Source organism: Ranitomeya imitator, chromosome 3 (genome assembly GCF_032444005.1).
Source record: "Ranitomeya imitator isolate aRanImi1 chromosome 3, aRanImi1.pri, whole genome shotgun sequence".
In the NCBI taxonomy this organism is placed as follows: domain Eukaryota; kingdom Metazoa; phylum Chordata; class Amphibia; order Anura; family Dendrobatidae; genus Ranitomeya; species Ranitomeya imitator.
This window is the reverse complement of record NC_091284.1, coordinates 692,989,193-693,014,576: the sequence shown is the minus strand read 5'-3', so window position 1 is coordinate 693,014,576 and position 25,384 is coordinate 692,989,193. Positions and strand designations below refer to the sequence as shown.

Here is a 25,384-nt window from a genome sequence, read left to right as displayed (position 1 = left end):
CTGAATCATTAGTTTTCCTAGGGTGTTCTGGCATATGAGTTGTGTGAAGGTTTTGTAGAAATCAATTGAGTCTGAGAACTGCTGAATTTCGTTACTCTGTGTGGTTTTCCGAGACACCCGATGGGAGGGGTCAAACCGCTGCGCTATTGCTTTCTTTTGTGTTGAGGAATGCTGTGATGTTCTTATCTGTTCCGTGTTTCTGCTATGGAGGGGGTCGAGTCGCTGCGTTTTCCCTTTGTGTAGTAAGAATTATTGTAAGTTTAAAGTAAAATATGGTGTTTTGTTTTAGAAGGCACTTGTAAGAGATTGTTTGGTTATCAGTGTAATTGAAAAAAAAAAAAAAAAAATTGGTAAAAGATTCACCTGTTTCAAGTTGAATGGTTGATATATAGCAAATTAAGGATTAACAGAGAAAGTGAATTTGGATCTGTTTTGTTACGTTGAAAAAAAAACAAACAAAAAAAAACTGGATGTTTATGGTGCAGGAAGGAACTGAGAAAGTGACTGAGATTAATGTGTTGGGAAAGCAAACAATAAGAAATTTGGTACAGGGGGGCTCCCTGTTAGGTAATATGGTCCCTCCCGACTAAGCTCTGTGCCCCTTAACCCCAAGGCACCAATATATCCTAGACTGCCGAGAAGTTCTATGGGTGTCCTTATGGTAGTGTTTAAAGATCTGGGGTTTTCACTGTATAATAAAGCCCATTCACATATTTTTGTGGTAGCTTTGATGTCAGAGTTTTAAATCTGAATTGAAAGAGGCAATAATGTCAGTTAGACCTGACATCGAGAATTCCACTCCGGACGATGCATTAAAAGTAGTACAAAGTTTCCAGAAGAACTTAACCCATTCTGTATCAGCAGCTGCAGCGATCTCTGCTCGCTCTGTAGCCCCCAACGCTCTCTGGCCCCCACAGCTTCAAGGACACAGCTCGCAGCTCGCTTCCTTATCAGTGGCCCAAGAAACAGATTTCAGCTCCAGCTCCCCCTCCCCTACACAAATCCAGTCTCATACTCCAATATCCATTTTAACCCTGTGTCTGGAAATCTCCCTTGCCATGTTAATTCTCAGACCAAGACAAGACAGATGGATTTGTAAACATTGCGATCAGACAAACCCAGACTGGAGAAATACTTGTATAATCTGTGCTGCAACCCAACCTAAGTGAATTACGCTGAATCCTGTCCAGATAAGATCACATGTAGTGATATAAGAAGCTGACACAGGATTGTGGTTAGTGGGGACATTAACTTTTGGGAGTAAGCTGACAGTAATCCTTTTGGGAAGGAGCTGTAGACCAGCATGTCATGTCACCCCCAACCGGTCATCTAGTCACCCCCCACCACCAGAGAACCAACCACATCAGGTAGTGCAAGACAGATACAGGAGTATTATCCCTGGAAGCCCTCTGACTAGCTAGCTACGCTAAAATAATTGGCTGACCCTGAGAACAAACCTTTCCCATTATACAGACAAAGACAATATGATGGACGTATAAGTGCACCTGAGCAGACCTAGAGAGTTGGTGAGCCAAGATGATGGTCAGATGGTCCTTACGTTATATAACCCCTATGTAGATGAGTATAATGAGATGTGTATCTTACATGCCCTTTCCCAATCAGTTTGTAAAAAAAAAAAAAAAATAGGGGGGATAGTGTCTCTAACCCTGGCAGTTAGAATATACCTATGTCACGTTGCTTCAGTATGTGGGTAAATTTTTTGTTTTTTGTTGTGTGCACAGACAGAGCAGGAAGCCATTGTTGCCACTGTTAGTTTTCGCAAGTATCTGGCAGATCTGAACTGTCGGGTTTCGGCCTCGAAACTTCGGTTCTGCCTTGGTCAAGTGATATTTTTGGGTCACTGTCTCCTTCGGGGTGGTAGACACCTCACAGAAGAAAAATAGCCGGCAGCTACAAAAGATGAGACTGAACTCCAACGTTTCCTTGGACTATGTACTTATTGTTGTCAGTGGATACCAGACGCACCCCGCATAATGCAATTTCTCTACAAAGCCCTGAAAGACTGTTCAAGATATGCTGATGATTTTGGCAGACTCCACACAGGATACGCTGTTACTATGGAAGACACTGTAGTGCACGGAGCTGCACTCACTCCCTCCCATCCTGTCAGGACAAGAAGCAGAATTTCAGGATCTGTCTACTACATGTACTTTGGCCAAAGACAGGCGGGCTAATATATACACGGACTCACAGTATGCATTTGGTATTGCTCATGATTTCGGAGCCCTATGAGCCAATCGAGGATTTGTTACTACTGCCGGGACTCAGTGAAGAATGTTGAAGCTGTTAAAACCCTCATGGACGCAATCGAATTACCTACCCAGGTGGCCATTATCAAAGTTAAGGAGCATGGTACTATGGAACAGTCCACAGACTGTTGGTAACACCTTTGCAGATATGCAAGCAAAAGCTGATGCTCTCCTACCCGTTGAACAGACCATACCAGCTATGGTGACCACACGCTCTCAGCGTAAACAGTTACAAGAAACACTGACTCTACAGGAACCTGATGATCTACGACAGACTGAGGTTTTCTGCCGGACCCCGCAAGACCGCTTAATGACGATGCAGAGAATGTTTCCAAAGGAAGAAGTGAAGCAGTGGAAAGCTGATGGAGCACGTATGGACAATGGTCACTGGAAAAAGGACCAACTTGTGTGTCTCCCTAAGCGGATGTACCCTGCTATTGCCACGTGGGCGCATGGGCCCACACATCGAGGTATCTGTCAGACCTGCAATCTCGGTCAACTTCAACGTGTACCCCCGAAGCATCTTGCTAAGCCCGATTATCCTTTCCAAAAGCTCCAGGTGGACGACAGGACCACATCACGTTGCCCAAGTCTGGAAGGTATGAATATTGTCTGGTGGTTGTCGATATGTTCTCCAGTTGGCCAGAAGTATTCCCCGTTACCAACGTGACTGCAAAGAAACTGGTGATAGAAGTTATATGCAGATATGGTGTTCCAGAAGTTGATGAAAGTGACCAAGGCCCGGCCTTTTCTTCTCGTGTATCAGGAGGTTCTGACAATGCTTAGATCCACTGTAGCCCTCCATACTCCGTACCATCCACAATCTAGTAGGAAAGTTAAGAGGCTGAACGGCACACTGAAGGGACAATTGACCAAAATGATGCAGGAGACTACGGCTCCATGGCCAGGGCTTACACATTCATACTACCCCTATTGCAAAATATGGCCTGTCCCCATAGGAGATATTGTTTGGTGCTAGGTTCTCAGTTGCAAATTTTCAGTCTCAGTAGTTGTCAGAAGAAATTGACCGTGCTGTTCAATATGTTATTCAGCTTAGTAAAAATGTTGCTAACACCCATGTTTTAGTTTCTTCTTCCCTTCCAGATTCAGCAGAAACCGATATTGGTCACAATTTGAAGCCTGGTGGTTTTATGGTCGTGAAAAGCTATGTCAGAAAACACGGACTAGAACCCTTGTATGACGGTCCCTACCAAGTCCTCATCACTCCTATGTCAGTAAAGCTGGAAGGAAGGCCGACATGGATCCACATATCGCACTGCAAGCTGGTCAAACAGACTAGTGGCAAATAAGGGGACATAATGTTTTAGTTTTTCGTAGTTCCATATAATAATACTGGTAACCGCATGGGACAGTCTAAATTCTCCAATATTCTTGAATAATAAGTTTGTACAATATCATGAAAGATTAGTAGTACAGATGGGTGTAGCCAATAAAATTGTCAGTTATACAAATGTGGGATAAATTGGTTAGGGCCACAGATTATCCAGATGATCAAATTTGGGATATATTGGATATACTTAATACTACTGCCTGTGTTATGAATCTGTTGAAGGGTCTAAAGTCCACTGATTGCTCAGATTATGTCCCACTAATTCATGAAGAACCCAAACTAAAGGTCCCAGGGGGGATAACCGTATTAGCTGATAATTATACCTGCTATAATACCCACGACACTACAGGTACACCAGTAGGGGTCTTCGAGACAGGTTTCTGCAAAGAGAACAGTTCTCTAGATACTGATTTGCTAGCTAATCATACACAGTATATGTACGACATTTAATGGTTATGTGGAGATGGTAAGCTCCGTCCTAGGTTGCCTAATGCCTGGACAGGTCAATGCACCCTTGTTAAACTAGCTATGCAGTTCAAGATTTTACCTTGGGATCCGGAAACAGCTGATGAATATACCAGAAAGAGGAGAAGTCTCGATCAGCTCCATATGAGTTATGAAGAAGATCTATTGGTATATGTCGATGGCATTGGAGTGCCTGACCAATTTAAAGCCCAGAACCAGATCTATGCTAGCTTTGCTTCTTTAATCCACAAGTGCAGATTAATAAAAATGTTGATGGGATCAATTACATATATTACAGTGAACAAAGGTTTGTCAATTTTATCTATGGTGCTTTCCAAGGTATAGTTGAGGAGTTAGGCCCTAACACTAGAATGACCCTCCAAAACAGACTAGCCCTTGATATGATCTTAGCTGAGAAAGGAGGAGTCTGTGGGATGGTGGGAGAGGAGTGTTGTACCTATATCCCTCAGAACTCTGGGGTAAATGGAAAGACCATGATAGCCCTTAAAAAGATAAATGGGTTAGCAGCAGAATTAAAAACTAATGCTGGAGTAGACACATCTTTCTTTTCCGGTTGGTTGGGTGGGCTCAAAGGATTCCTTCAACAAGCTTGTCTAGTACTGATTGCTCTCCTTGTAGTTGGATCAATAGTTCTCTGTTGTGTTATTCCCCTGTATAAAAAGATTATCACTGAGGCAACTCCGACTGGCACCTTCCTCAACCAAGAAGTAGACTCACCAGAGTACGATGGCACTGATCCAGGGGAGATCCCCAAGTATGTCCCCCTCAAGAAATTAGACAAAACCCCTTATTCTCAGATGATGCTAAGAGATTTAGTTTAGGGACAGTGGGAGAACTCCATGTGAAGCTAGTGAAGGGTTCAGCTGCCTGGAGGCCTCTCACAAGGGGAGAGCTTCTGAGGTGTCTGGATGAAGAAATCCACCTCCCCTTTCCCCATCACATGGACAGTCTCGAAGGATCTTTCTTTTTAGGGAAAAACTTAGTGTTTAGGGGGGATTGTCAAGGTGAAAATATATGTCTTTATACTCTTTTGTATATTCTTATGCTGTGAAACAATAAGTTTTTCCCCTTCATGCTTATTAATGCAAATTTAACTGTAGTTAAGATGGCTGCCAGTATTCACCTTTGTCCTAGATTCACTCTGCTGAAGAAACAAGTTTCACATTCCAGAAGCCAAGTATCATTTCTCTGGAAATCGAAACTTAACGTGACGCCTTAGTTTTAGTTCTTGCCAAGAATCCACTTTCGTTTCTGAAGCTAAGGTATCGTTCTTGGAGAAATGGAAATTTTAAGTGACGTGGAGGAAGGAGGATCCATCATATGATGTCAGACCAACCAGAAGGACTGAATACTAGATACATTGCTTAAACCCCGCCCTCTGCACACCTTCCCCCAATAGGTCATATAATGTTGTGCATTAGAAAATAAAGTAGTTGCTGTGGGGTTACCACTACGTGTGGAAGCATAAGCAGGCACTGAGTTTGAACCAGCTTTTGTCTGACTCATTCTTCACTCCGGTACCACTGCTTTAAATCTGATTTGGAATGACTGGTGAAGGAAGGGTATTGTCGTGACGACCCCGACACTGACCCGAAGAATAAAACTGCTTTATCAATTTTACCAAACGCGGAACGGTATAAACGCCTCCCCCAAAAGAAATTCATGAATAGCTGGTTTTTGCTAATTCTGCCTCACAAAAATCGGAATAAAAAGCGATCAAAAAATGTGACGTGCCCGAAAGTGTTACCAATAAAAACGTCAACTCGTCCCGCAAAAAACAAGACCTCACATGACTCTGGATTCAAATATGGAAAAATTATAGCTCTCAAAATGTGGTAACGCAAAAAATATTTTTTGCAATAAAAAGCGTCTTTCAGTGAGTGACGGCTGCCAATCATAAAAATCCGTTAAAAAACCCGCTATAAAAGTAAATCAAACCCCCCTTCATTACCCCCTTAGTTAGGGAAAAATAAAAAAAAATTAAAAAATGTATTTATTTCCAGGCTACAGTTAGGGTTACGGCTACAGTTAGGGTTACGGCTACAGTTAGGGTTACGGCTACAGTTAGGGTTACGGCTACAGTTAGGGTTACGGCTACAGTTAGGGTTAGGGTTTGGATTACATTTGCGGTTGGGAATAGGGTTGGGATTAGGGTTAGAGGTGTGGTTAGGGTTACCGTTGGAATTAGGGTTAGGGGTGTGCTTGGATTAGGGTTTCAGTTATAATTGGGGGGTTTCCACTGTTTAGACACATCAGGGGCTCTCCAAACGCGACATGGCGTCAGATCTCAATTCCAGCCAATTCTGCGTTGAAAAAGTAAAACAGTGCTCCTTCCCTTCCGAGCTCTCCCGTGTGCCCAAACAGGAGTTTACCCCAACATATGGGGTATCAGCGTACTCAGGACAAATTGGACAACAACTTTTGGGGTCCAATTTCTCCTGTTACCCTTGGGAAAATACAAAACTGGGGGCTAAAAAATAATATTTGTGGGAAAAAAATTTTGTTTTATTTTTACGGCTCTGCATTATAAACTTCTGTGAAGCTCTTGGTGGGTCAAAGTGCTCACAACCAGGCACAGCACCTATCTCTGATGTGTCTTCAGCACACGGATTTTGACTTACCCATACGCCTCCTAAGGAACCATATCATGGGGGGGAAACGCGTAGAGGCGAGACCTGAACACAGATAAGTGTATCTGGTCTTTTATTGGTATTCTTTTTGGTATTTCACCATTTGTACGTTTACAATTGGGGCACCGTATGAATGTTTATATATCAGTTGTATTGTGCCCTTGGTAACATGAGATCTCCATATCTGAGTTAGTGTTGTGGCTATGAGCATCTAAGATTTATAAAACTTTACCTGGGGGAGGTTATTGTTATACCCATTTAATATGTGCTAATATCTGTTGAATACTCTGGTGGGCTTTAACAAGGATAGCGTTCTAGACCACGGTGTGCTTGTGTCATTGGGTATCTGAGTTTGGTCTGACCGAGCAATAGGGGTAATTTGGCAAGGCACACTAGTGTAGCCCCTTAGACACATATTTACAGGTTCCCTGTTTGATAGGGATCGTCCAAGGGTCAGTAGGGACAGCCGCCGAGGAGCGGGGGCGCCAATTTGCGTCCAAGAGGGTGCCAACCTCCGCCGTCAGGCAGGTATTACCAGGTAGGGTTTTTGGAGGGTGCAATAGCCATTAAGTAGGATAGCCTTATATCAACATATCTGTAGGGCGTGGTACGGTCAGATCGTGCTTTCCTAACTTAATTTATTATTGGTGATTCACCGTCTGGTGTTTTTGGTGGTATATGTGGTTTGGTGTGTCTGGGTGCTAGTTAGTAGGTATCTAGAGGTATTTAGCATCCCCACATTACTATAGGGATTTGTAGGGCCTTTAGGGTTAGCAGTCGAGGAGCGGGGGCGCCATATTGCGTCCAAGAGGGTGCCAACCTCCGCTGACAGGCAGGGAGTAATCAGGGACATATAGGGTTTTTTATCCTGCTCCCACCCGTCTGCCCTTTAACTATCAGGCCAGATTTTTTATCTACCCAATCCCTAACGATAGGGATTTTGGGCGTTGTGCTAAGTTTTTAATCGCATTTTTTGGTTTTGAAATAAAGTTATTGTATATATTAGTTTTGGTATTATTTTTTTGATTGATACTAATTTGGTCATCTGGTATTATACTTTTCTCTGGGTCAAAGTGCTCACCACACCTCTAGATAAGTTCCTTAGGGGGTCTACTTTCCAAAATGGTGTCACTTGTGGGGGGTTTCAATGTTTAGGCACATCAGAGGCTCTTCAAACGCAACATGGCGTCCCATCTCAATTCCTATCAATTTTGCATTGAAAGGTCAAACGGCGCTCCTTCCCTTCCGAGGTCTCCCATGCGCCCAAACAGTGGTTTACCCCCACATATGGGGTATCAGAGTACTCAGGACAAATTGTGCAACAACTTTTTGGTTCCAATTTCTTCTCTTACCATTGAGAAAATAAAAAATTGGGGGCGAAAAGATCATTTTTTTTTCACAAAAATTATTTTTTATTTTTACGGTTCTGCATTATAAACTTCTGTGAAGCACTTGGTGGGTCAAAGTGCTCACCACACCTCTAGATAAGTTCCTTAGGGGGTCTGCTTTCCAAAATGGTGTCACTTGTGGGGGTTTCAATGTTTAGGCACATCAGTGGCTCTCCAAACGCAACATGGCGTCCCATCTCAATTCCAGTCAATTTTGCATTAAAAAGTCAAATGGCGCTCCTTCGCTTCCAAGCTCTGTCATGCGCCCAAACAGTAGTTTACCTCCACTTATGGGGTATCGGCGTACGCAGGACAAATTGTACAACAAGGTTTGGGGTCCATTTTCTCCTGTAACTCTTGGCAAAATAAAACAAATTGGAGCTAAAGTAAATTTTTGGTGAAAAAAAGTTAAATGTTCATTTTTATTTAAACATTCCAAAAATTCCTGTGAAACACCTGAAGGGTTAATAAACTTCTTGAATGTGGTTTTGAGAACCTTGAGGGGTGCAGCTTTTTGAATGGTGTCACACTTGGGTATTTTCTATCATACAGACCCCTCAAAATGACTTCAAATGAGATGTGGTCCCTAAAATAAAATGGTGTTGTAAAAATGAGAAATTGCTGGTCAACTTTTAACCCTTATAACTCCCTAACAAAAAAAAATTTTGGTTCCAAAATTGTGCTGATGTAAAGTAGACATGTGGGAAATGTTACTTATTAAGTATTTTGTGTGACATATCTCTGTGATTTAATTGCATAAAAATTCAAAGTTGGAAAATTGCGAAATTTTCAAAATTTTCGCCATGTTTCCGTTTTTTTCACAAATAAACGCAGGTAATATCAAAGAAATTTTACCACTATCATGAAGTATAATATGTCACGAGAAAACAGTGTCAGAATCACCGGGATCCGTTGAAGCGTTCCAGAGTTATAACCTCATAAAGGGACAGTGGTCAGAATTGTAAAAATTGGCCAGGTCCATAACGTGCAAACCACCCTTGGGGGTAAAGGGGTTAAATCAGAGATATGTGGGACAGAATAGTTAATAACTAACATTTACCATATGTCTACTTTACATCAGCACAATTTTGGAAACATTTTTTTTTTTGTTAGGACGTTATAAGGGTTAAAAGTTGACCAGTGATTTCTCATTTTTACAACAAAAGTTATAAACTTATTTTTTTAGGGACCATCTCACATTTGAAGTGAGTTTTGGAGGTCAATATGACAGAAAATACACAAAAGTGACACCATTCTAAAAACTGAACCCCTCAAGGTGCGCAAACCCACATTCAAGTTTATTAACCCTTCAAGTGCTTCACGAGAACTAAAGCAATGTGGATGGAAAAAAATGAACATTTTACTTTTTTCTCAAAAAAATTAACTTTGGAACCAATTTTTTTTTATTTTCACAATGGTATCAGGAGAAACTGGACTGCAAAATATGTTGTGCAATTTCTCCTGAGTACACAGATATCCTGTGGGGGAAAGCCACTGTTTTGGTGCATGGCAGGGCTCAGAAGGGAGGGAGCACAGTTTGACTTTTTGAATGCAAAATTGGCTAGAATCAATGGTGGGTGCCATGTCATGTTTGGAGACCTTCTGATGTACCTAAACAGTGGAACCCCCCAATTCTAACCCCAACACACATCCCAACCCCAACACACCTTTAATTCCCAACACAACCCTAATCCCAACCATAATCACAACCCTAACCGCAATCCTAACCCTAGTTCCATCCCTAACCCTAGCCCAACCCTAACCCTGGCTCTAGCCCAACCCTAACCCTAGTCCAACACTAACCCTAATGGAAATAAATTTTTATTTTGTCATAATTTTTTATAACTGCGCATGTGCCCAACATTTACTTCCCGGAAGACGCCGACGGCCGGGGAACAGGATCGGGGGATGCAGGAGGGTCCAGAGATACCAGAGGGGTGTTCTCGGGGGACCCCATTTCTCTCTCCTCTGATGTGCTAGATTATATCAGCGGAAAGAGAAATTACCGTATTTTTCGGATTATAAGATGCACTTTTGTGGGGGTGATGTGCTGTGCTGTAGAGGAGGGATGCGGCTCTGAAGTGGTGTCAGGGGGCTGGGGTGGGCTGGCTCCAGGCTGCAGAGAGCAGAGGGGGCATATAGTAACCCAGGGGGGGCATGTGTCTTCCAGCAGCACAGGGGGGCATCACAGGGGGGGCATGTGTATTCACTGCACCCGCTGTCCATCACCTTGGTGCTGAAGCTGTACGAGTTGACCCACAGGGGAGCAGCAAATATTACATGTGCCTGCATATCCCCCCCCCCCCCCTCCCATCATGGATATCGCCCCCCCAGTCATGTGTCTTCCAGCAGCGGGAAGGGTAAGGGGGGGGGTGTCATGTGTCTTCCATCAGCGGGGGTGGAGGTCGGGGGGCCATGTGGCCTCCAGCGGGGGGGGGGGGGGGGGGGGGGGAATGTGTCTGCCAGTAGCACGGGGGGGGTTTGTGTGTGCCAGCAGCACAGGGGGGGGGGGATGCGTCTGCCAGCATCACAGGGGGGGGGGCATGTGTCTGCCAGCAGCACGGGGGGGGGGGGGGGCATGTGTCTGCCAGCAGCACGAGGGGGGGGGGGGGGGCATGTGTCAGCCAGCAGCACAGGGGGGGGCATGTGTCTGCCAGCAGCACAGGGGGGGGGGCATGTGTCAGCCAGCAGCACAGGGGGGGGCATGTGTCTGCCAGCAGCACGGGGGGGGGGCATGTGTCTGCCAGCAGCACGGGGGGGGGGCATGTGTCTGCCAGCAGCACAGGGGGAGGAGGGGGCATGTGTCTGCCAGCAGCACAAGGTCTGGGCATGTGTGCCAGCAGCACAGGGGGATCATGTGTCTGCCAGCAGCACGGGAGGGCATATAGTGACCGGGGGGCCTGTACCTGCCAGCAGCACTGGGGGGCATATAGTGACCGGGGGGGGGGGGGGGTGTACCTGTCAGCAGCAAGGGGGGCATATAGTAACCATGGGGGGGCATGTGTCTTCCAGCAGCACAGGGGGGCATATAGTAACCATGGGGGGGCATGTGTCTTCCAGCAGCACAGGGGGGCATATAGTAACCCAGGGGGGGCATGTGTCTACCAGCAGCACAGGGAAGCATATAGTGACCAAGTGGGCATGTGCCTGACAGCAGGGGGGCATGTGCCAGCACAAGCATGAGGGTTATATAGATACCAGGATGAGGGACGTATGATTTGTAAGACGGACACTGGTATTATAAGACAGACCCCCATTTAACATAAAAAAAATATTTTTTTCTTCACCAAATTTGGGGGTGCGTCTTATAATCAGGTGCGTCTTATAAAGCGAAAAATACGGTAAATGGGAAAGTTATTTTTTTTTTTTTTTTTGTGGTCGCCGTTGTTCCATGTATAACGGTGATCGCAACACTCGGGTTGGTAAAAACCGACCCGAATCATGTCCTCCCGGGTCTCAGTTACCCCTGGTAGCCGAGACCCCGGAGAATTTCCGAAGCGGGGGGCGCTATACACTTATTTCTCAATGCCATTTATAAAGCGACGATGTGGAATAAGTACCCTTAACTGCCGCCATTAAATGGCATATTGGCGGTCTTTAAGGGGTTACTCTTATAACTGCAGATAACTAGTGTTTTCCAAAGTGACAGGTTTCCTTTAGAGTTGCCAGATTAATAAGTTTCCAGATTTTACTCTTATTTGAGAATGTCTTTTGCTTTGCTATATATATCTATATCGTATATACTCTAGTATAAGCCGAGATTTTTGGGCTGAAAGTGCCCCTCTCGGCTTATACTCGAGTCACGGTCAGCGGTGGGGTCGGCGGGTGAGGGGGAGAGAGGTCTGAGGCATACTCACCTGCTTCCGGGGCTCCTGGCGCTGTCCCTGCAGTCCCACGGTCTTCGGGTGCTGCAGCTCTTCCCCTGTTCAGCGGTCACGTGGGACTGCTCATTAAAGTTATGAATATGGACTCCACTCCCATAGGGGTGGAGCCGCATATTCATTCCTCTAATGAGCGGTGCCAGTGACCGCTGATAGAGGAAGAGGCTGCGGCACCCGGAGACCAGCTGTCCGGGAGAAGGAGCCAGGGACGCCGGGAGCAGGTAAGTATGTCATAGTTAACTGTCCGCGTTCCACACGCCGGGCGCCGCTCTGTCTTCGTGTCCTCTTGCAGTGACTGTGCAGGTCAGAGGGCGCGATGACGTACTAGTGTGCGCGCCGCCCTCTGCCTGAACAGTCAGTGCGGAGAGATGCCGAGACGGGACGCTGAGGAGCTGCAAGCAAGAGAGGGGAGTATGTAGTTTGTTTTTTTTATTGCAGCAGCATTATATATGGCACAGTTTTATATGGCACGTCTATGGGGCAATAATCAACGGTGCAGAGCATTATATATGGCAGAGCACTATATGGCACAGCTTTCTATGGCACATCTATGGGGCAATAATGAACGGTGCAGAGCACTATATGGCACAGCTTTATATGGCACATCTATGGGGCAATAATGAACGGTATAGAGCATTATATGTGGCACAGCATTATATGGAGCATCTATGGGACCATAATGAACGGTGCAGAGCATTATATATGGCACAGCTTTATATGGAGCATCTATGGGGCCATAATGAACGGTGCAGAGCATTATATGTGGCACAGCTTTACATGGAGCATATATGGGGCAATAATGAATGGTATGGAGCATCTATTTTAATTTTTTTAATTCACCGGTAGCTGTTGCATTTCCTACCCTAGGCTTATACTCGAGTCAATAAGTTTTCCCATTTTTTTGTGGCAAAATTAGGGGGGGGGGGGGGTCGGCTTACACACACATACATACATACACACCATATTGCCTGTAGAGCTACTAGCCTTTTAATTTAGTGCAAATCTGTATGGTCTTTAACAAGCAAGGATTGTTTGCAGCGCAATTGTGCAGAGCAGCATAAAGACACGCCACCAGAGAATTCATGAGCAACACCCTCTTGGTAAAGTGCATAAAAATTAGCACCAAATAAGATCAAATGCCCCATATTTTTGGAACCATAAGGTGGATTTACAAGAAAATAAAAAAATTGAATAGTAAAGGCAGTGGGAGTAAAATAATGACCAGCTGGTAACAAGCCCTCTGTAAAGCTGGAATATCCTCCCGGTTTTGGTTACATCTCCTGGCAACTAACATGAAAGCAAAGCTCCATACAACTAAAAAAATATATATTACTTGGCTATGATGCATAGATGTACACCCAACAGTATTCCTGCCTCTAGGGGAGGGGTGTTAGTCTGGCTACCAAAATATATATTTTGGCTTCTGAATTTATTTACTTTGCAGTGTTTTTTGTGGGATGTGCATATGGTTGGAACTTGGGATACATTTAGGTTGCTGGGACAGGTGAAATGCACAGTTGTGGAGGGCATGGGCAGATATTTCCCTGGATTCTCATAGGGGTAGCAGTTAAGGGTCACTCATGGAATATCCGAGACATGGGAGACAAATTAAAGACAAGCCATTTTCGAATATATTAGGAAACTGGGGGCAATGATCGTAGGTCTGCAAGAAACGCACATGGTGGCCGAGCCCATTAGTTGGATGAATACAGCATGGATTGGGCTTGCACTTCACTCGGGTTTTCTCTAGTTACTCAAGGAGGGTTCACATTCTAAATCAAAAGGAAAATCCCTTTCAATATATTGACCTTTTTAAAGATGAGGTGTGAACATTTGGGGAGGGTGCACTGTAAGGTGGCATGCTTCAAATGTATTATTGTAGTGGTATATACACCCCCTCCCTTTTCTAATGTCCAGATTAAGAAAAAGAATTACCGCTAATAATTATGGGCAATTTTAATAACATTTGTAATTCACATGAGAACACGCACATGTCCAGGGCTGGAAGATCGGCAGCGAAACAGCCAAATGGAAACGCCCTAACTAGGGTGGATAGATGTGTGGAGGTGGAAGAACCCATCAGCGCAGGTATACTCATGCCAATCACTTCTGAGAATAAACATGGTGTGGTGCAATTCATCTATGTCCCATCTCTGTTCAATATGGAGTATGCACCAAGATCCTTGTCGGACCATTCACCTCTAATATTCCGGATCCAGGATTAGACAACCCCTCGAGTGGAAAATTAACGGTGACCGCTCACTACAGGAAGAAGCTGCAGCGCCGGGGAAGCAGGGACTGCACAGCGCCAGGAGCAGGTAAGTATAACAGGGAGGGGAGCGCTGCGCTGCACGATACTTACCTGCTCCTCGTTTCGGCGCCGCTCCATCTTCAGCAGTGACGCTCAGGTCAAAGGGCACGGTGATGTAGTTAGTGCGCGCCCTCAGCCTGAACGCCAGTACTGAAGATGGAGCGGCGCCGGAACCATCAGCACATGAATATTGAAAGAGCTGAGGGCCTGAGCGACGGAGAGGTGAGTATGTGATTTTTTTTTTTTTTTTTATCACAGCAAATGGGGCAAGTGTCTGTATGGAGCATCTATGGGGCCATAACGTTTGTGCAGCACTATATGGGGCAAGTGTCTGTATGGAGCATCTTATAGGGCCATAATCAGCATTTGTGCAGCATTATATTGGGCAAATATCTCTAGGGAGCATATTATGGGGCCATTATTAACCTTTATGCAGCATTATATGGGGCATATTTTAATATGGAGCATTTAATGGGGCCCATCAAACTTTATGGAGCATTATATGGGGTTCCTGATTCAATATGGATATTCAAAAACAGTTAACCTACTGATGTCTCAATTCATTTTACTTTTATTGGTATCTATTTTTACTTTTGAAATTCACCGGTAGCTGCTGCATTTTCCACCCTAGGCTTATACTCAAGTCATTAAGTTTTCCCATTTTTTTGTGGCAAAATTAGGGGGTGGGCTTATACTCGGGTATATACGGTATTTGTTTTAACAATGAAATTTAATGTTGTAATAAAAAAAATTAAATTGTACACCTCAACTAAGTGAACTCAGCCCAAGATTAAAACCTTTAGGCTGTGTTCACACGTTGCGGTTTTTTCGCGGTTTTTCCCGATAAAAACGCTATAAAACCGCAAAAAAACCGCATACAATAAGCATCCCATCATTTAGAATGAATTCCGGATGTTTTGTGCACGATGCATTTTTTTCCGCAAAAAAACCGCATACCGCACAAAATCCGGACATGCTCTATCTTTTTGCGGTTTTTTTGCAGATTTCCCACTCCAAAATGCATTGGGAAGTGTCCGGAAAAAACCGCGGCAAAAACGCGGCAAAAACGCATGCGGTTTTCTTGCGGATTTCATGCAGAAAATGTCCGGAATTCTCAGGAATTTTCTGCATGAATTCCTGAACGTGTGCACATAGCCTCACACCAAATCCATCAGTACAATCAAACCATCAGTACAGTAATCCTTCTGTGGATGCTGCAGCTCACCTCTTCCCAGGATAGCCCTCTGAATATTTGTTATTGAGGCAGGAACCAAGAGCTTCCAAAGCCGCTCGACTGCAGAAATTCTATTGAAGGGAGAAAAGACAAAAAAGGAAGATTACATTGGAGTAGAAGGTATATAGGAAATGTTAGTCAGACGGCGGAGGCAGGCGGGAGATAGGGAGAGGCGCAGTTATATGGCCCGACCTGCTGCACTCACTCGCAGAAGATTTCAACAATGGACATGGCTAAAACGGGAATAAGGATTTCTACAAGTGAAGTATGGAGGTATTCCGCATCACAGCACTTTTACATACAGGACATTACTGTGAGGTATAAAATCCTGACAATGGGTTCCCTTTAATTTAACCAGAAATGTAATTTTTCTCATTGTTTGTTAGTCTGCCGCAGTTTAACGGCGCGCTAACATGCGCGTATAACATGGCTAAGTGCTAATCAATGTTTTATAGCGGTGCAGAGGGGTGATTTTCACTCATGTCGATTTATAGAATGTTGCGAGTGGCTCACAAATTTGGATCACATGCACCTATACAAGTCCATGGGTGCGATGGAAACATCGGACTGCACTCTGATGTCATAAGAGTGCAGTCAGACATCAGCGCAACCATACAATGAAGATTGAAAAATTAAGTTCAACATCTTCTCCGCACCCGTGACAGATTCTTGCATGGAAGAGAATCGGAGCCCACTAAGGTGACATTCGGCTTAATCTCTGACAGAGTTTGAGCTGAGTGTCAATAGACCAGATCCTATCACATTGACCAGATTAACATGGAGAGGCTTTGCTGTCTTTGGTCCTAATACAGGCAGAGCACAGCAGGGAGAATTCTGCTGCAGCCAGTTGTATCACAGCCACACACAGGACTGTAAGGAGAAAGACGGACAAGGCTGAGCTCCTGAGACACAGAACATTTATTACACGGATTAATGTAATATGAGGCAAAATAGGTTTAAAGGAAAAAAAGATGAGATTACAGTAGGAAGTTTTAGGATGCCTTAGCTTTTCTATGGCCCCCGATTCATCAAGACTGGCATTTTTACATCGTCTTGGCTGAGAGGGTGTGCTGGAGTCAGAGGCGACTTATTCATTAAGCGGTGCACACTTTTTAATGAATCATGAAAGTGGCTTGCGTTTTCCTGTGTGTCACACTACAAAGCTTACTCTAGTCACTGACTGGAGTAAGGGATGCCACAGCTCGCTATGAATTTGAGGAGCAGTGGTCGCCACATTCCGTCACGCCCCAACTTTGTCCAATGTGTCGTAGCGGAAACCCATAAATCGTAAAAGCTCTGAGCAGCCTCGCATTGCTCAAATTACTTTTTAAAAATTTCCAAAGCTAATTTTGACTAGTTTGTCGGCCTAAAAGTGCTGATGAATTGTGGCCTATGGTTTTAGTGCTCCGGTAAATGCTCTAACCACCATGACCATCAGTATAGTGCCGATAGTAGCACGGTTCCTTCATATTAGATATCCGACCATCAGTCTGGAAAAAAGGCAGAAACATTAAAGAATGCTGGCTGTATCCGAAACATAGCAAATACAAATCAAATGTACAAAATGCATCTAAAGTGCCGGGAAAAGCGCTTACTTCAGAGGCAATCATCTCCAGTCCACGACACTGTCTGTCTTTCTCCTTCCGCACTAGGTCCCACATTTCGGGGTCATTCTCTGCCAAGCTTTCCTGTCCATTCCAGGGCTGGCTCCCAAATTGAGATGCCGGTCTTGTATGTTGGCCTCGAACATGGCAGCATCTTCTTAATGGCTGGAAGAGATAAGTAAGGAGTCCGGTAATCATATGTAATGGCTACTGCACTTAGTGTTACAGAGACGGAAACAGGCAACACAATGACACTGTTATCAAATAGAAACCTTACAATACATCAGATAACAAAACTTTAACAAGCAGCTCATTTAGTATATTCAGTTATACCGAGCAGCTTTTTATTTAACATTTTTGACGTAACTTTTTACAGTGAAATACAGAACAAAAATCAGGTTCAGAAAATAATAAATAAAAAATAATAATAATGAGAGTACATCATTGCCCTTCATCATCTGCCTGGTGACACCTATTGGAGGAGGCTACCTAACTAGTCACTGTTCAACCATTTTTATTTTTTTTTATACCTTTTCAGCATAACTCGAAATATTGGACAAGCCACCTACCTGCTCACTGCTGGTTCAGGGTACTTGCCTCCATGAAAGTAAAACAAGAGTTTAGCCACAAAGTTCATGGAACTTCGGGGGTGTGAGGCTCTTCTTGTGACCATCCCTCTATGGATTATTGGCAGTGCTCCGTGGAAAAACGTATGCAATTAAATGGTCACCAAAAATAAAAGTAATCCCGTATTGATAGGATAAGAGATAGTAACATACATAGTTATTAAGGTTGAAGGAAGACTATATGTCCATCTAGTTCAACCCATAGCCTAACCTAACATGCCCTAACATGTTGATCCAGAGGAAGGCAAAAAAAAACCCATGTGGCAAAGAGTAAGCTCCACTTTGGAGAAAAAAATCCTTCCCGACTCCACATACGGCAATCAGACTAGTTCCCTGGATCAACGCCCTATCAAGGAATCTAGTGTATATACCCTGCAACATTATACTTTTCAAGAAAGGTATCCAATCCCCTCTTAAATTTAAGTAATGAATCACTCATTACAACATCATACGGCAGAGAGTTCCATAGTCTCACTGCTCTTACAGTAAAGAACCCTCGTCTGTTATTATGCCTAAACCTTCTTTCCTCCAGACATAGAGGATGCCCCCTTGTCCCTGTCTTAGGTTTATGATTAAAAAGATCATCAGAAAGGTCTTTGTACTGTCCCCTCATATTTATACATTAAAATAAGATCCCCCCCCTTAGCCTTCGTTTTTCCAAACTAAATAGCCCCAAGTGTAATAACCTATCTTGGTATTGCAGACCCCCCAGTCCTCTAATAACCTTGGTCGCTCTTCTCTGCACCCGCTTTAGTTCAGCTATGTCTTTCTTATACACCGGAGACCAGAACTGTGCACAGTATTCTAAGTGCTAAGCTAAGCTATAGGCTGGACCACGGTGAGTCATTGGACGTGGTATATCTCGATTTTTCCAAAGCATTTGATACCGTGCCACACAAGAGGTTGGTACACAAAATGAGAATGCTTGGTCTGGGGGAAATTGTGTGTAAATGGGTTAGTAACTGGCTTAGTGATAGAAAGCAGAGGGTGGTTATAAATGGTATAGTCTCTAACTGGGTCGCTGTGACCAGTGGGGTACCGCAGGGGTCGGTATTGGGACCTGTTCTCTTCAACATATTCATTAATGATCTGGTAGAAGGTTTACACAGTAAAATATCGATATTTGCAGATGATACAAAACTATGTAAAGCAGTTAATACAAGAGAAGATAGTATTCTGCTACAGATGGATCTGGATAAGTTGGAAACTTGGGCTGAAAGGTGGCAGATGAGGTTTAACAATGATAAATGTAAGGTTATACACATGGGAAGAAGGAATCAATGTCACCATTACACACTGAATGGGAAACCACTGGGTAAATCTGACAGTGAGAAGGACTTGGGGATCCTAGTTAATGATAAACTTACCTGGAGCAGCCAGTGCCAGGCAGCAGCTGCCAAGGCAAACAGGATCATGGGGTGCATTAAAAGAGGTCTGGATACACATGATGAGAGCATTATACTGCCTCTGTACAAATCCCTAGTTAGACCGCACATGGAGTACTGTGTCCAGTTTTGGGCACCGGTGCTCAGGAAGGATATAATGGAACTAGAGAGAGTACAAAGGAGGGCAACAAAATTAATAAAGGGGATGGGAGAACTACAATACCCAGATAGATTAGCGAAATTAGGATTATTTAGTCTAGAAAAAAGACGACTGAGGGGCGATCTAATAACCATGTATAAGTATATAAGGGGGCAATACAAATATCACGCTGAGGATCTGTTTATACCAAGGAAGGTGACGGGCACAAGGGGGCATTCTTTGCGTCTGGAGGAGAGAAGGTTTTTCCACCAACATAGAAGAGGATTCTTTACTGTTAGGGCAGTGAGAATCTGGAATTGCTTGCCTGAAGAGGTGGTGATGGCGAACTCAGTCGAGGGGTTCAAGAGAGGCCTGGATGTCTTCCTGGAGCAGAACAATATTGTATCATACAATTAGGTTCTGTAGAAGGACGTAGATCTGGGGATTTATTATGATGGAATATAGGCTGAACTGGATGGACAAATGTCTTTTTTCGGCCTTACTAACTATGTTACTATGTTACTAAGTGTGGTCGAACTAGTGACTGTTATAGAGGTAAAATTATGTTCTCCTCATGAGCATCTATGCATCTTTTAATGCATCCCATTATTTTATTTGCCTTAGTAGCAGCTGCCTGACACTGGCCACTGAACATGAGTTTGTCATCCACCCATACACCCAGGTCTTTTTCATTGACGGTTTTGCCCAGAGATTTAGAATTAAGCACATAATTATACATCATATTACTTCTACCCAAGTGCATGACCTTACATTTATCCCCATTAAAGCTCATTTGCCATTTATCAGCCCAAGCTTCTAGTTTACATAAATCATCCTGTAATTAATATGTTAAAAAGAAGAGGGCCCAATACGGACCCCTGTGGTACCCAACTGCTAACCGCTACCCAGTCCGAGTGTGCTCCATTAATAACCACCCTTTGTTTCCTATCCCTGAGCCAGCTCTCAACCCACTTACACATATTTTCCCCTATCCCCATTATTCTCATTTTATGTATCAACCTTTTGTGTGGCACCGTACCAAAAGCTTTTGAAAAGTCCATATACACTACATCCACTGGGTTCCCTTGGTCTAGTCCAGAACTTACCTCTTCATAGAAACTGATCAAATTAGTCTGACATGAACGGTCTCTAGTAAACCCGTGCTGATACTGGGTCATGAGGTTATTCCTCTTCAGATACTCCAGTATAGCATCCCTTAGAACAGAGGTCCCCAACTCCAGTCCTCAAGGCCCACCAACAGGTCATGTTTTCAGGATTTCCTTTGCATTGCACAGGTGATGCAATTATTACCTGGGCAAGACCAAGGAAATCCTGAAAACATGACCTGTTGGTGGGCCTTGAGGACTGGAGTTGGGGACCTCTGCCTTAGAATGCCTTCCAGGATTTTACCCACAGTAGAGGTTAAGCTTACTGGCCTATAATTACCGAGTTCAGTTTTTGTCCCCTTTTTGAATATTGGCACCACATTTGCTATACGCCAGTCCGGTGGTACAGACCCTGTTATTATGGAGTCTTTAAAGATTAAAAATAATGGTCTATCAATGACTGTACTTAGTTCCTGCAGTACTCGGGGGTGTATCCCATCCGGGCCCGGAGAGTTGTCAATTTTAGTGATGTTTAGACGCCGCCGCACTTCCTGCTGGGTTAAGCAGGTGACATTTAATGGGGAATTTTTATCACTGATCATATTGTCTGACATGGGATTTTCTTGTGTAAATACTGATCAGGGTGGATAAAAATCAATGTTTGTTTGTTTTTTTTTTTTAAATAAAAAAATATATATAAAAAAAAAAAAAATCGGATTTTTTTTTATTTAAATCGGATTTTTTTCAATAAACTGCTTTTTGAGGAAAATATTTTACCATCCAAAGGTTCTTCCATCATGAGATAAAGCTGAGTTGTTTAACTCAATAGAATAAAGGCTGTATATGTGTAACATTCACAATGCCATGCTCTTCCAGAGGTTTCTGTAGGATTAGTGGGCAGTTTCTCTCCTATATTATCACAGAAGCTCGCTTTACTTGCGCAGTTCTCAAAACTGAATTTGACTCCGCAGAGGTCCCAGCCTCTTCTTCACGGCAAAAATGTTACAACATGAACAGAGTTGAGAAAAAGACCTTAATCCTATTGTTCTACAAAGCTATGAATACAGAATCAACCCCTTCAGTGCCAAGTCCAAGAAGTTAAGGTACCTTCACACTAAACTTCACAACGATAACGATAGCGATCCGTGACGTTGCAGCGTCCTGGATAGCGATATCGTTGTGTTTGACACGCAGCAGTGATCAGGATCCTGCTGTGATGTCGTTGGTCGGAGCTAGAAGGCCAGAACTTTATTTCGTCGCTGGACTCCCTGCAGACATCGCTGAATCGGCGTGTGTGACACCGATTCAGCGATGTCTTCACTGGTAACCAGGGTAAACATCGGGTTACTAAGCGCAGCCCTGCGCTTAGTAACCCGATGTTTACCCTGGTTACCGGGGACCTCGGCATCGTTGGTCGCTGGAGAGCTGTCTGTGTGACAGCTCTCCAGCGATCGACATCGTTGTCGGTATCGCTGCAGCGTCGCTTAGTGTGAAGGTACCTTTAGACAATATGTTTCTGATTGTTTGGAGTGGAATAGATCTGCACAACACAAGAAGAATGTGAATCTAAGTGTGAGGAGGAGGAAGGGCAAGCAGACAAGAAAATGAAAGTTAAACTTTGAGCACATCTCTTTGTTGCATCGTTTGCATTTTGCACGCATGCCTGCCTTACCGATAGGCGAAGGAGCTTCATTAAAATATTCCCAAACTGGGTCTCTTTTACGGCCTGCTGCCATTATAAGGAAAGAATGTAATAAACCTCATATCGTACACACAAACAGATCCAGACTTGTCTGTCTGTGGCTATGCTGCAGTATTGTGCTCAAAGTTTCACTTTCATTTTCTTGTCTGCTTGCCCTTCCTCCTCCTCACACTTAGATTCACATTCTTCTTGTGTTGTGCAGATCTATTCCACTCCAAACAATCAGAAACATATTGTCTAACTTCTTGGACTTGGCACTGAAGGGTTTGATTCTGTATTCATAGGTTTGTAGAACAATAGGATTAAGGTCTTTTTCTCAACTCTGTTCATGTTGTAACATTTTTGCCGTGAAGAAGAGGCTGGGACCTCTGCGGAGTCAAATTCAGTTAGGTAGAAACTTTGATTTAAATCACTGATTTAAATCAAGCCTTACTGACTAGTGATTTAAATTGTGATTTAAATCGTGATTTAAATCGTGATTTAAATCAGTTAGATTTAAATCAAATCCACCCTGATACTGATGAAAAAAAGTCATTTAGCATATTGGCTTTATCCTCATCCTCATCCACCATTTCACCCAGACTATTTTTAAGGGGGCCAACAGTATCATTTTTTAGTTTCTTACTATTAACGTAGTTAAAGAATATTTGGGGACTATTTTTACTCTCAGTAACCTACTGATAACCTACTGATCACTGGGATCCGCTGACATCAGCGCTTTAGAATCTCAAGAACAGGCTGCCTTCAATTTTGAATAAATCCCAAACAGTGTCACCAGCAAAGCATCCCCACACCATCACACCTCATCCTCCATGCTTCACGGTGGGAACCAGGCATGCAGAGTTCATCCGTTTACCTTTTCTGCATCGCACAAAGACACTGTGGTTGGAACCAAAGATCTCAAATTTGGACTCATCAGACCAAAGCACAGATTTCCACTGTTGGGGATTTATTCAAAATTGAAGGCATACTGAACCAGCATGGCTACCACAGCATCTTGCAGCGGCATGCTATTCCATCTGGTTTGCGTTTAGTTGGACCATCATTTATTTTTCAACAGGACAATGACCCCAAACACACCTCCAGGCTGTGTAAGGGCTATTTGACCAAGAAGGAGAGTGATGGGGTGCTACGCCAGATGACCTGGTCTCCACAGTCACCAGACGTGAACCCAATCGAGATGGTTTGGGGTGAAATGGACCGCAGAGTGAAGGCAAAAGGGCCAACAAGTGCTAAGCATCTCTGGGAACTCCTTCAAGATTGTTGAAGGACCACCCCTGGTGACAACCTCTTGAAGCTCATCAAGAGAATGCCAAGAGTGTGCAAAGCAGTCAACAAAGCAAAAGGTGGCTACTTTGAAGAACCTAGAATATAAGACATAATTTCAGTTGTTTCACACTTTTTTGTTAGGTATATAATTCCACAAGTGTTAATTCATAGTTTTGATGCCTTCAGTGTGAATGTACAATTTTCATAGTCATGAAAATACAGAAAAATCTTTAAATGAGAAGGTGTGTCCAAACTTTTGGTCTGTACTGCGTGTATATAATATATATATATATATATATATATATATATATATATATATATATATATATATATATATATATATATATTTATTTTGTCTAAGGGTCACTTCCGTCTTTCTGTCTGTCCTTCTTCCTTCTGTCTGTCACGGATATTCATTGGTCGCGGCCTCTGTCTGTCATGGAATCCAAGTCGCTGATTGGTCTCGCCAGCTGCCTGTCATGGCTGCCGTGACCAATCAGCGACGGCCACAGTCCGATTAGTCCCTCCCCTGCAGTCAGCGCCCGGCGCCCGCTCCATACTCCCCGCAGTCACGGCTCACACAGGGTTAATCCAAGCGGTAACGGACCGCATTATGCTGCGGGTAACTCAACCGTTACTGCCGCTATTAACCCTGTGTGACCAAGTTTTTACTATTGATGCTGCCTAGGGTTGAGCGACTTTTAGTTTTTTAGGGTCGAGTCGGCGAAACCCGACTATCTCAAAAGTCGACTCGAGTGAAATCGGCTGATTTTCGGGGATCGACCGAAACACGAAACCCAATGCAAGTCAATGGGGAAGCATAGTCGGCAGTGAGTGGAGGCCAGGAAAACACCTACAGTGCCCATTTTAATGGCAAAAACATCCATTCTTGGTACTGAAGCTTGTTAATCTTAATTTACCTTATAATAATAGTTAGGCATTGGACATTGGGGGTCATTTGGCTAAAGTTGTGGGGGGTATGGCTGGGTCAAGTATTTAGTGGGCCCAGGAAACGTGGACCACGTCACGTCAGTGAAGCAGGGAGAGGTAAGTATTTCAACTTTGCAAGTGCTGTGATCCTGAGCAAGCAGGGGGAGCCCCACTCGTTCGCATTGGCACTGGCACAGGGCCCCTCAAAGTACGGCGGTGTGTTTGCACGGCCGGGGCGCCTCCCACCGGCAGCGACACTATTTGCGTACTAGGAATGGCCCTGTGCCAGTGACGTCGCCAATGAGTATCCCCCCCCCCACCTGATGAAGGAACCTGCACCTTCCTCTTTGTCCCAGTGTAAGGTGGTATAGTATGCGGGAAGGGGAACCTCACTTTCAGCAGGGTCAGAATCTGGCTGTGTAGCGTACAAGGGGAATGTAGCGGTCTGGGTCAATGTACCAGCAGAGTCATCTAGCACTGGCTGGGCAATGGGCAGGATGAGGAGGAAACACAGATATAGGCCCAAATAATAAAGTGGGCTAAATGCATTTCAAAATTGGCAACAGGACTAACCAGGCGGCATTGTTTTGTTCAGTGGAGGACAACTGTAATGAGAGGCTGACAGTGAGTAGGCCCAAATCAGTAAGTAGGCTAAATGCAGTTCAAAATTGGTAACAGTAGTAAACAGGCGGCACTGCTTTGTTCAGTGGAGGAGAACAGCAAGAAGCGGCAGACACCGTTCGTAGGCCCCAACCCAACTAGTAGGCTAAATGCAGTGTAATATTAACAACTACTTAACGAGAGCCTGAAAATGGAAGTTCAGGACAGGAAACCAGGAGAACAGCAAGGAGCGGCAGACACCATTAGTAGGCCCCAACCCAACTAGTAGGCTAAATGCAGTGTAATATTAACAACTACTTAACGAGAGCCTGAAGATCGAAGTTCAGGACAGGAAACCAGGAGAACAGCAAGGAGCGGCAGACACCGTTAGTAGGCCCCAACAAAACTTGGAGCCCCACTGTATTTTTTCCATTTAACAACTATTTAACAAGAGCCTGAAGATAGAAGGTCA

At 44.0% G+C, this 25,384-nt stretch overlaps 1 protein-coding gene across 1 annotated transcript in view; it reads right to left on the bottom strand.

Moving 5' to 3' along the window:
- Window positions 1-25,384, bottom strand: part of SHMT2 (serine hydroxymethyltransferase 2) — a 140,253-nt gene that overhangs the window by 86,686 nt on the left and 28,183 nt on the right. The window contains exons 2-3 of the mRNA XM_069758545.1: window positions 17,147-17,320; window positions 15,543-15,622 (exon numbers count right to left, since the gene is read on the bottom strand). Of these exons, the coding sequence (XP_069614646.1) occupies window positions 15,543-15,622; window positions 17,147-17,320 (254 nt within the window). The remainder of the gene's footprint in view (window positions 1-15,542; window positions 15,623-17,146; window positions 17,321-25,384) is intronic.